Raw genomic sequence first — 12,657 nt, 5'->3', positions numbered from 1 at the left:
AAGTTTCCCATATTGATTTTACTGTAAAATGTCACCAGGTGATGGCTGTCCTTACCAAGCAGTTCAGGCTTCTTATTGGAGAGGATCTGGTAGAAGATGTGGTAGCTTCTCTCAGCTTTCAGCTGGAAGGTGACTCTTGACTTTTCCAGCAAGTCTGTAATATGTATGCACATATAAATTTCTCAAGCTCTTCTTTATTTTACAGTAAAGCAGCAAGCCCACCTCCTTTACTCACAGGTCTCAATGTCACCAGAGGCCAGTTTTCCAGAGGTACCGAAATGAATACGAATGAATTTACCCTGGCAAGCAGACAAAAGGCAGTGGTCAGTGCCGCATTCTCAGATTAACATGCCAGAGTGTTTTCCTCTCTTGAATCTCAGTGATAGCTTCTCCAGATCAGTCTGAATTATTTTAGATATTCAAAGATAGATAAAGCGGGGCAGTTTGTTGCAGCCCATGAAGCTATGAGCATGAAACAGCTGTAAACACATCGGCATCTGACAAACAACCAAGAAATTTCTCAGCAAGAACATTTCTCCCAGCCCAGTGGCTCCCAGTTGCAAGTACCAAGCAGGCAAACAGGATTAGAAATGCAGGAGGGTAGAGAGAAACACAACAACTCACGAAGCGCGAGGAGTTGTCATTTCTCACGGTCTTGGCATTCCCAAAGGCCTCCAGCAGCGGGTTAGCGCTGATGATTTGATCCTCGAGCGTACCCTGCGAAAATATTTGAATAATTATTGAAAAACACCATGGGCTATGGGGTAGGAAAAAGTGACTACATTGCAGCTCGCCTGATTACATGTGCAACCACGTGCCCTTCATTTCAGCTGTACAGCGTTACTACAGCATCTTCTCGACTATAGCGCCAAGAACCAGCACTGTGTGTAAATGGTAAAGAATTCATTTTTCTCTTATTCAGAATTTCTCCTGTGGTCAGAGCTCTCATCTCTCAGCCACAGGGACAGACTGGTCCATGTGAAGAAACCAGAGCTTCTGATTCTTCCCGGACATCAATCCGTCAGACCTGGTTTCAGTCCAGGTCAAGCTACACCTGGGCAGTGGCAGCGGCAGCTCTGGTGGCTTCTATTTGTTGTGGTCCTAACCACATATCAGCCCCTGGTCTTACTGCCTTTTGAGAGAGCGGCTGAAGCTAATAAAAGATATTTCATATTTTCAGGTAAGTTTGTCACCAGTGCTGTCCACAACCACAAATTGATAACATCCCGAACTGCCCCTCTGCCAAGCCTTTCTTCCTCACACCTTCACCCAGGACTCCTTCTTCTTGGCTAGGTCCCCACTCGCTGCAATTGTTGCGAAGTACTGGATGACACGCTTGGTGTTCACAGTCTTCCCTGCACCGGATTCTCCGCTGTTGAAAGAAAGCACAGAGCAAAGAATTATCTGCCCACTTTTTGTTGGAGACAAAGTTCAAAGTGACAGATGTACTTACGTGATTAGGATAGACTGATTTTCACGATCTGTCAAAGGGAAAAATAACTGCAGTCAGAGAAGCTGTAGGGAAACGTACTGGTTCTCAGGAAACGTGTGACCTAGTGCCCATCAAAGGGAAAGAAACAAAATCTCTGCAAGCAAAACTGAAAAGATGCATGGTCGTCTTCTCTCTTCCGCTCCCTGTACTCCATTTTTTGTCTTCTCTCCTCCACCTTTGCTCCATCCTGTGCTTTCCTCTTTGCTTCTGTCCTTACCATTTTTTACCTTTATTACTATTTAATATGAGAGAGGACTTGATTCAAACTAAACCCATGTATTTTGGTGAAAATATTTCTTCCAGCTCTGTTCTGAACCTACCTGCTTGAAGCCACATGCTGTTGTGCTGACTAGGGACTCCCCAGGCAGTATGTTCTGCCCAGCTGCAGCTGCCCTTTGCAGTGGTTCCTGTTACGGTGCTTAGCTTAGTACTTAGGCCAGAAATACAGATAGTGTGCAGTACAACGGCACAGCACTTCAAAAATAAAAAATCTGTTTCAGAGGACAGGGAAAACTGTCTGGAGCTGGTTTTGCATCACCTAGAGATAAAACAGGCACATCTAATTCCACAGTACAATAGTTGGGACCCCAAGCAGGTAATCTGCAACATGACACAGAACAAGGAATTGGGGTACCACGCTGTAAGAGACGGCAAAGGCAACTGAGCCCATGGCAGATAAGGAATGGTATTTGGCAGAAGCAGTGTTTCTGACACAGTTGTTTTCTATGAGTCTGGCCAAAATAGAAAAGCTCACCAGTCAGCATGAACTGATAGGCGTTGTCAGAGATGGAGAAGATGTGTGGAGGGGCCTCCTGGCGCTTCTTGCCTCGGTAGGCCAACACCACCTCCGGGTTGTACACCGGCAGCCACTTGTAGGGGTTGACAGTGACGCAGAAGAGACCGGAGTAGGTCTGCAGGAAAAAAACAGAAGAGTCACTGAAGTCCATCTCCTGGCAGCTGGATTTTCTCCTTTGCCATGAGAGGGAACTTACATAGATCATCCAGGAGCTGTAGCGGTCCTTGAGGTTGTAGAGGACGGCAGGTTCATGCAGGTGGGTCAACATGGCCACATCCTCAATTCTGTCAAACTTAGGTGGGTTCATGGCATATACATCATCAGGTTTGACAGCAACCATCTATAATTCAGAAAGAGTTAACCTTGATTCAGCAACTCTCGATGCTCCTTCCATGTGTACACACAGAGACACAAACACAGAGAAGTGATAACATCTGTAAGGCTGCTCTAATTCAGGTTTTTCTTTCTGTTTAACTGTGCAAAACAAGATATGGCTATTACAGGGCAGACACTGCTGCCAGCCAGGAACTCTACAACACTGGCAAATTTACAGGGTGTAAATTTACTGTCCTGGAATTGCTAAAACCATGCAAACAGGATTTGTGATGGACCAGATCTTTCTACACATTATTGCTGCTTATGAACTTCAGGTCACTGCTGCTCATGGCTGTAACAGCCAGGGGCACCACTGCTGGCCTGGCTACCTTTCAGCCTCCAAGATTCACACTGCCCAGTGCCAGAGAGACAGGACACTAACAGCACAAGATTCATCAACAGCAAATCCTTCTTTGGAAGAGATTTGTTCCCCTCCTGCCTGTTGCCATTCCTAACTAAACAAAGGCTCCAGCCCTACCAGACAGCACCGTCTACTGGCTCATACTGCGGGTGACCGTCCTGTCACACAGCCAGAGCCTGTGGATGTGTTGGGGGGGGCAGATGTGCAGGAAAGCAGATGGACGCAGATGGCAGCAGCTTATTTCAGCCACACTGAACTACGGAGGAGCTTAAAAATCCTGTTGTACTTTCTCCAGATACCTTTTCCCGTTGCTTTTATCCATTGCTTTTATGCTGTAATTGCTGCTCCCATGGACTGGTCCAAGCTGACTGGTCCAGTCCAGGGAGGAAATACTGTTACTGCAATCATATTTGATTCGGAAAGACTGAACACCGTTTCCAAGCTCAGGTCCTGTCTAGTGGAATGATCTTGGGTTTCTTTTGAGAAAGCAAGAACTACAGGCACAGTTTTCCAGAACAACTTTGTGATATCTGTCCCTAAATACCTTTCTAAAGTGTTCAAACACTTGAGCAATTAGGATTCATGGAAAGTCTCTGTATAGAACAAGAGATCGTGCATTAACTGCTGCTCACAAGGCATATCTGGGAGTCACTATAGAGGTTTCTAACATAACGTCAGTTCAGTGCTCAGAAGAGGGCAGGAAGCTCTAAAATATTGGGAATTATTAGAAAAGAAAGGGAGAAGAGAGTGTTATGTAGGATGTGCCCATTAGTTCATTCACACCTTCATTACCGATCACAGCTCTTAGAAAGGACATAGTTGTACTAGAAATCATAGAATCATAGAATCATCAAGGTTGGAAAAGACCCTTAAGATCATCGAGTCCAACCGTTAACCCAGCACTGCCAAGCCCACCACTAAACCATGTCCCTAAGCACCACGTCTACCCAGCTTTTAAATACCTCCAGGGATGGGGACTCAACCCCTGCCCTGGGCAGCCTGGGCCAGGGCCTGACAGCCCTTTCAGTGAAGACATTTTTCCTAATATCCAACCTAAACCTGCCCTGGTGCAGCTTGAGGCCGTTTCCTCTCGTCCTATCGCTTGTTCCTGGGGAGAAGAGACGGACCCCCCCCGGCTCCAGCCTCCCTTCAGGCAGTTCCAGAGAGCGATAAGGTCTCCCCTGAGTCTCCTCTTCTCCAGGCCAAACAACCCCAGCTCCCTCAGCCGCTCCTCATAAGACTTGTCCTCTAGACCCTTCACCAACTTTGTTGCCCTTCTCTGGACACACTCCAGCAATGATCCAGAAAAGAGAAATAAAGATGGTCACGGGTATGAAACAGCTTTTCTATGAAGAGAGCATAATTTGATTGGGATTTGGGGGTGAAAAGGAGACACTTTTGAAGTCTGCAAAGTCAGGAATAGCAGAGAGAACGATGGCCACAGCAAGGAAGAATAATTCACTTTTTCTCCTTGTGAAAAAATAAGCTGAAATTACCAGGCTGCATATTGCAGAGAAAAGGAAGCATTTTACACATACTCCAATTTTAAACTGTGGAAATCTTTCCCACAGGACACTACAGAGGCAAAAAGCTCAAATGGATATAAAAAAGCCAGCCCCCAGGAAAGCAGGTCCTTGTACACAGTAGCCTGCCGCAGCCTCTGCTCAGCCACATACCTGTAATTGCTGGAGGCTGGGGGTGAACCAATGGATGACTGCTTTATTCTTTATTTGCTTTCTAAAAATCTTGTAGCACCTACTGCCAAGATGTTGGTTGAGGTGGTTCTTTGGGCTGCTGCAGCTATTCTTACAAAAGTTGTCAGGACAGAGCTGCTAAGACATTTCAGCGTTTTTGGAAGATTAACACCTTGGAAGCTCCTCTAGGAAACTGTTTGCAGCCAGTGACACCGATCATAATTTCACATGCAAAGGGGACTTTCAAAGTAGCTGCCTGCTCTGCTACCAGTAAAGGAAGGAATTTATCAGTGGATGTGACCGTGTTAGATGAGAAAGCGTTAAAAGTAGCAGTTGAGGAACGCTAAGATGGGCAAGGCTACAACCCAACCTGTTTCAGAGCATTGCCTGAGCTTTAAAGCCTAAACCAAGAATAATTATCCAATGGACACCTTCATCCCAGCATCCCGAGCAATTCTTCTGGAGGCTGTGCTGGTCCCAGCCCGAGGGCAGGGCAGGGCAGGGCAGATTTCTTGCCTGAGCTAGTCTAGTGCCTAGCAGATGTCCTAGGGCAGCGGGGCAGGGAGGAGGGCCAGGAGGAATACACTTACTCTGCCGTCCTCTGTCTCAACAGTTATCTTCCCGTCCTGTGCAGCCTTGATCTTCCCTTTGGTGTACTCCACCTCGGGGTCCGCCACAAAGCAGTAGGTCTTGGCATCAAATGGCTGGTTCTGGGCTTCTATTCTCTCCTTCTCTGATTTGCGCAGGTACGGTGCAGCCTCACCAAAGACCTCCATGCCAGCGTCTCTGCTCATGGCTGAAGCTGAAAGACAGACCCTGCTGTGGTGGTCCCCTGTGCAGTCCTTAAAGTCAAGCAGAGTGGAGCTGAACGTCCACCAGCCCTCCCAAGTTGGCTGCTCTGAGAGCACCCTTCCCATCTCTCAGATGCATGCTGCAAGGTCTTGAGGGAGATATTTGCCTTTCAGAGCTGGAATGTACAAGTGGAATGAAGAAGAGCTGCCACCCTCCACGGCCCCAAGGAAAGGGGATCCATGCCCGAAGGAGCAGCAGGGCTCCCTGGGGAAGTGCGCAAAGGGGAGGGATCTCTAAAGGATTGACGTAGTCCTCAGTAAGACTGAAGCCCTGAAGCCTGTTTTTCTTCCAGTTCTCCATTTATGATTTCCCCCACTCCCTTTTAACATGGAGCCTGTCCTAGTCCTCTGGTGGGCAGCTGTAGTGGGCAGGAGCGGACATGGGCCATGGCCCATTAGAGCAGCTCATGCAGGGGGAAGAATGGGGACCTGCCCACAGCGAGTGCAAGGGAAGAGCCAGCTCATGCCAGTCTGGGCAAGCTATTAGTTTTCATGCCTTAAATTCTCACCTTAACAATCAGTCGACAGAAAGAAAGAAGGAACGGGCTGACATCTCTGATCTCTGAAAGAGAAATAGTGGAAGGTCAGACTCCAGCTAAGCTACAGCCTCTCCAAAGGCCCAATACCTCTCACTTACTGCAAGCAACCACTCCAGTTGAGGACCAGCAAAGTAAACCAGAGATACCAGTCCTTCCCTACCCAAGGAATGGCCCCATGGGGAATCTACAGCAGATTTCCCACCGCAGTGTTACAGCCTTGCGAAGCTCCAAGCACGGGGAACAGCACCTGTGGTAGGAGCCCTCCACCTCTCTGCGGGTCAGTCACAGCGTGGCCGCAAGCACGGCCAGGGGATCAGGAGCCACCCACAAGGGCTTCTCCCTGATAGCTTTTATAGGCTCAGCCCCTTCCCTTAGCTCAGCCTCTTCCCTATATTTGGAAAGAAGGGATCAACACTCCTGCCTGCTCACCAATTCATGTTCGTTTTCTGCCATATACAGTATGTAAAGAAAGGAGCCGCTCTTTTTTCCAATTTTAGTAACTCTGGGACGTAACTGTGGGTTGTAGAGTCTTTGCTGTGAGAATTTCCTCTACTGGGAACATGCTCTTCTGCCAGCTACGACCATGGCCAGCACTTCACTCATACCTGCTCTCACCTATGTGTCAAAGAAATAATAGTCCAGGAGGGACCTGCCCCACTGCTCCTGCTCATGGGATGCCTGGGCAGAGTTGCACAGCGGCAAGGGAACACAAAGCAGCTACCCATGGGGTGGAGGGCAAGGCCACGGAAAGGGAAAAAGGTGATGAGGATTCATGTAGGATCAATTATGGCAATTGCTGTGGCTTCCCATCACTGCACGGGTCAGGGAGGACAGGAGGAGAGGCCATGACTAAAGTATGATGTGACAAACCATGGCAAAATAGAGGCTAATCAGAACAAACAACACTCAAATCTAGCCAGGGATGGACATTTAATGAATGCCAAAACCTGAATATGCTACTGAAATTTAGCTTCGAATACCACTTTGGCTGCCTTGGACGTTCACTACCCTTGCTGCCAAAAGGAGCTGTAGAAGCCATGTCACACCGTGCTATCAGGTTCTTAGACACAGCTGATTGCAATTCCCAGGTGAGAAGGATATCGGTAAGGGGACATAGTAGCCACCAAAATGCTGGGCACTAGCCACCTTTGCATGCCAGCTAGGACAGTGCAGCTCTGCTCAATCCTGAGCACTTGTGACCCAGAGCACCGCTTTCACGTGAATCCCTGGGGCTGCAGGCTCGGCCATGCCTGGGGAAAGGCAGAGCTGTGTCCGAGGAGCAGCAGGCTGTGCAAGGATACACTGCACCTATGCAACCCTTGCTTGGGCAGCACAGACCAAGGACTGGCAGCAAGGCATGGCCAGCATAGGCTCAGACACCGCTCTCCCTTCTCCAGAGCAGGGTTGTGCCACAGGCTTCCAGGACCACACTGCCAAACCATCACCAAATCCACTTTAGCCTGTGTGTGTGTGCCCTGAAAAACATAACAAACCAGTGGGAATTAGCATGGAGAAAAAGAAAAATGTAGTGAAACTCTGCAGCTCTGCAGGAGAGGTTGGGGGTCAGGCAGGACCCAGAGCCGAGCTCTCCCATCTCAGGGCAAAGCACAAGACCAGCGGGCAGCACAGCCAGGCTTTTGCTGGGTTACTATTTCTGGCCCAACAACCTGTGCTCTCAGTTGCACATTTTCAACGAGATAAAACCCTCACTGACTTGCGAAACTCTTGCAAAGGTGACTCATAAACTCTTGCAAAGGGGTTATGAACCCTCTTCAGGCCAGGGTGGGCTTTCAGTGGAGGTCTTCCAGTCCCAGATGCTCTCTTTGGTCAGTACAGAGCAGACAGGCAGTGGTTGCAAATTGAGCTCACCCGGCAGGGCAGGTGAGGACAGCTGTTGGCAGGAGCGATGGGAGCCTTCATGCCTGCATGGATAGAGGTAGCTCCTGGTGCATGAGCAGAAGGGTCTCCTCTGCCCCGAGTCGTCCTGCCTGTTTTGGTCATCTTCTGTCCCTGGTCAGTATCACCCGTTTGCCCTCCGCACTGCATGGACTCATCTAAGGCTGCAGCACCGGCTTTCCCTCACCAGAACAAAGCCTACAGCACTTGTGTGAAGCCCAAAGCCAACCCCAAATAGCTCCTGCCACCATGCACAGCACCAGTCCCAGCTGGAGCACCCTGGGGCACCTGCAGCTGCTTCTGCAGCATGGGGGACGTCACCTCATCTTTCAGACACAGGCTGGCCCTGCTTGTGTTTGCCCGAGGAAAGCTGAGCCTGTGGTCTTGCAGGAGCGTCACTGTCACTAGTGTTTTGACAAATATGTTCCATGTTGCCCTTAATTTCATTTAAGGTCACTAAAAATGGACACCATAGCCACATATCTCATGAACCATGAATTCCTAGAATCCCCCTAAGCCTGGAGGATGAGGGAAAGCTTTTTTTAGCAAGCATCCCGTGTGATCAGCCCTTTGAACTCAGCACAGTGGATGCACTGAGTGTCTGCAAAAAGCCGAGACGCACCAGACCAGCTATCAGTTTGGGGCTTTGCCCTGATATTGAATTGGCAGTGTGCCTCGGACAGGGCCTTTCCTGCTCCCAGGCATGCCCAAAAGCAAGGGGGCCGGACCCTTCTCCCCACACCCAGCTGCAGGATCAGAGCAAAGAGCACACGCAGGCAGCAAGAGCCACTCTCCCTGTTTTCTCTTGCTGGTCCAGGTGCCCAGCCGGGAGCAGAATGCAGGAAAAAAATGAGCAACAAGCAATGGCCCGCAGGTAGCCCCTGCTGCCAACTAGTCACGGGCTTCTGCTGAGCGCTGCACCCAGAACAGGCTGGAGTGTTTAAAACCATTTGCACGCAGCCATTGTTTCAAATGCTCTAAATCAGAGCTATCCAGTATATCCACAAGCTGCTGTATCATTTCATGTTCTCCTCAGCCCAGCAAGGGTTAGTAGCTAAAAAAATACACATTAATTACTTTCAGATCTCCAAGTAATTCTGATCCGTGAACTACGCAATCAGCTACAACAGCCATTGCTATTACATGCCTGCTATTTGAAAAGGTCCCACTTTTCATTACAACAGTCACACTCTTATTTCTAGCAGTTCTCCATTATTATATGAAAACATTTCTCAAGATAACAGTTGCCGTAAAATCTTATCAGAAGGTAGCTTGGATACTTGGGCTGAGATGTAAAAATGTGCCTGTTACACTGCAAAGCAGGAACGCCAAGAGACTTGGGGAGTGCGGATGAATCTGCACATCTAGATTTCTTGGGTTTTTTTTCTTTGGTCTTAAGGACATGCAGTAGATTTTTCTGGCTCAAGAAATAAGTATATAAACCTTTCTATGTTTAGACTTGTCTGTGCTTTGGAGTCTTTGAATGTTTGACAAGCTGTATGAATAGGGATGACAGCTTCATGCAAAGGAAAATCACAAAGTGCCATGATAGATCAAAAACTTCAATCTCTTTTTATAAACAACAATGGGAGTTGAACGAGTGGGACACTGCAGGTCTTTCAACCCAACCAAGCAAGCTGAAGAAAGATTACTGCTTTTATTGCACGTGTCTGGAGTCTTCCAGAGAGCAACTGCTTTAGAAATACTCCATATTTCACTCTGGCAAGGTGGCTGTTCTTCCTGCTCTGCAGAGGAGATCACACATGAAGGATTTGCCTCCGCTAACAGAAGAGGCTGGGCCAGACTCAAAGCAGGCTGCGGACATCTGGGTGCCAGCTTCTGGATGTCACGGTGAAATCCAGACCCCAGGGGCTTGACATGAAGCTCCTTGCACCGTGCAGGGGATCGTTAAGCACCTCAGAAGGACAATTCACAAACTCTGCTAAAAAAAGGGGGATCTGCTTAGCCTGAGCTGAGTGGCGATGCTGAGCACCCAGCCCTTCAGCGTCGGTCCCAGAGCCTGCCACTGCCTTCGGAGGGCTTGCGCGGAGCTCAGCCCCTCTGACCAGGCCGGCTCTGGTCGCTCCCAGTGGGACCAGCAGCCAGGAAACAGGAGACCTGAAATCAAACCTTTTCTTAGCCTGGGGATTTTCAGCTGATGTCTCTCACCTTGCCAGAAGAAGCTGAGACCGATGTTAAGAGTCAGTGTCAGAAGCAGGGGCAGCAGTAGGAAACCTGGCTGCAGCCCGGAAGCTCCAGGGCTCAGCTGGTGGACACCTTGCTCCCAGTATAATGTCAGGTTTTTGGTCCTATTCCTGTAGAGATACTCCTTATTGCAGCCCCAAGGCTGGAGGACACCTCAACCGTTTCGACTAAACCCCGGGATTGTGCAGGATTACTCCCCACCCACAAAGCCGTTGCCTACGACAGGCCACACACAAGTCTGCACTTGCGGAGGATCCTGCTAGCCCCCAGGAAACCCCAAGCTGCACGTGCTGGGGCTGAGCCGTCCGAGCAAGATGAGCACAGGCCTTGGGCTTGCTGCTGTGAACCCAGGTCATCGTGGCTGACCGCATCTCCATCCAGGTGCCTGTGGCCCGGGACCAAGGGTTTAGCTGCACGCTCGTTTTCAGAGCAATGGCCCCTTTAATGGACATCTTTTCAAACGTGAACAAAATGCACTAAAAATATAAACTGAGTTAACAACTGGTGTGCTGCAAAGGGAGAGATCAGCGGGCGAGGAGGGATATCTTACCTTCTCACAAGACTGTATCTAACACACGGACTCTCAGGAGCCATCGTTGCTGCTGCGAGCTGGCGCGGCAGAGAAGCGATGGTGCTGCCAGCAGCCCAGAGGGCGGCTGTCAGCCAAGCTTCGGGCCGGCGCGGTCCCTCCACTGCTGCGGGGCGCAGCCCAACGTGAGCAGGTCAGTGTGCGCAGCACCAGCAGGGATGGGGTGACTGGGCCTTTCCAAAAACAATCTGGTCTTATGGGGCACTGGAAATTACTCCAGTGAAGGTGAAGGTCTAATTAAAGAGCTTATAAGTAAATCTGCTGGGTTTTTTTTCTGAGAAATATAAATTATCTAGAAATAAGCACTCTAAGAAAGCCAGAGGCTAGCGTCACACTCTCTTCTGCACTGCAGCTCTGCATTACCGCTGCTATTTCAAAAGTCCCAGGTACTAAAAATGACTGGAATAAAGTACACAGATTATATGTGCATCAAATGGCAACTAAACTAAATTATCACTGCAGCTAAGTGTTTTCTGACACAGGAATGGTGCTCATTGCTTCATTCCTCCTAATGCTCACCAGTTTCTGGTTTCAATTACTTTCAGCTTTCTTGAATACAAAAGGACTGGTCTGACCTTTTCCCTGGCAGATGTCTACGGTGAAAGTTTTCCTGAAGAGTTCAGCAAAATACATCCATGATTTCTGGGACGGAGGCTCGGAGCATGCGTACTGCAGGGAGCTGCAGTGGGCGCATTGCGCACGTGCACAGCCAAGAGCAGGCCAGGGTCTTTTCAACAGGGGAAAACAGACCCAAAACCAAAACGAAGACAGTAGAGTCAGGGCCAATACCAGACTGCGCCACGCTGATCTCCCTGCAAACCCCTTCTCTCTGATTTGGTCCCTAAGATAACTCAACCCAGAGCACCAACCTGGGACCCAGCACGGGGAACAAACCAACCGCTAATCACCCAGCCCTCCTCCAGAGACCTCACAGTGTCTCCACCATGCTCTGGCGTTGCCTCTCTTTTTCCAGGGACACCTCCCAGGCTGATGAGTGCCTCTGTGCCTCACTTCATGGACCAGGCTGGGGTGCGGGGGGTAGGTCTTATACCCCGGAGACAGGGGGACACCCCAGAACGGCTCCCCATGCACGGGGTGAGCAGGGGAACGGTGCCAGGTCTCCTCTGCCCTGCAGCCAGCAGGACCTGGCCAGGCAAGAGGCTCATCAGCTGGCTGAGGCTGAACCCCAGTCACGGCTGGCAGTGGGGCATCTGCTGCATCTGTCCTAGCAACTGGTGGGAAGACCCAGAAAGGGCTGTGGGGACGACAGCTTGCTGGAGGACCTACAACAGTGCCCATCCAGGGTGCTGGTTACTGCAACGTGCCCCCAGTAGATACGGAAAATGACAGGGCCAAATCCCAGCAAATTACACCTCAAGCTCCACAGTTAGAACGTGGGGGCTCCCACGTAACCCTAACCATGATGAAGAAACGTCTAAGCGCAAGCAGGCCATTTCAGAGGACGTGGGAGCCAAGGGTGTTACACAGACTGGGCAACATTCATTCCCAATATTTTCTTATAAAAGCAAAGGATCCTTATTTTTTGGTCTCGCAAGAGCTGGATAGGGAAAAGCAGCCTTTTTGTTTTACTTGTGGAGTGCCTGGATCTCCTTTCTTAGCTCAGAGCTCTGGACTCCTTGCTCCCCTGGTCTCAGTGCTACTTGTGCCCAGGGCCACCCTGCCTCCCCCCCCACGCAGTCAGAGGCAGTGCCAGCAGACTGCTCCTGCCAACGGGCCACCTGCACACGGGGCTGGGGCAAGGGAGCTGCTGCCTCACAGCAGGGTACAAGATTGCCCCTTGTGAAGAAGCACTGACACCATCCCACCACAGCCAGGACTGCCACAAGCTCTGCTGCTTG

General features: G+C 49.9%; 1 protein-coding gene across 1 annotated transcript in view; it reads right to left on the bottom strand.

The window, feature by feature from the left end:
* The window catches only part of LOC104014559 (myosin-3), a 38,447-nt gene that overhangs the window by 20,785 nt on the left and 5,005 nt on the right, over nt 1-12,657 (bottom strand). Inside the window, exons 2-10 of the mRNA XM_087751336.1 lie at nt 6,079-6,131; nt 5,309-5,560; nt 2,485-2,628; nt 2,247-2,403; nt 1,454-1,481; nt 1,264-1,372; nt 625-717; nt 236-299; nt 56-154 (exon numbers count right to left, since the gene is read on the bottom strand). Coding sequence (XP_087607462.1) covers nt 56-154; nt 236-299; nt 625-717; nt 1,264-1,372; nt 1,454-1,481; nt 2,247-2,403; nt 2,485-2,628; nt 5,309-5,560; nt 6,079-6,131 — 999 coding nt within the window. The remainder of the gene's footprint in view (nt 1-55; nt 155-235; nt 300-624; nt 718-1,263; nt 1,373-1,453; nt 1,482-2,246; nt 2,404-2,484; nt 2,629-5,308; nt 5,561-6,078; nt 6,132-12,657) is intronic.

The sequence above is a fragment of the Nipponia nippon genome, unplaced genomic scaffold (genome assembly GCF_047370975.1).
Source record: "Nipponia nippon isolate SJK-2023a ecotype South Korea unplaced genomic scaffold, ASM4737097v1 scaffold_14, whole genome shotgun sequence".
Taxonomy (NCBI): domain Eukaryota; kingdom Metazoa; phylum Chordata; class Aves; order Pelecaniformes; family Threskiornithidae; genus Nipponia; species Nipponia nippon.
Note: the sequence above shows the minus strand (reverse complement) of the source record. Positions and strands in the feature narration are given on the sequence as shown.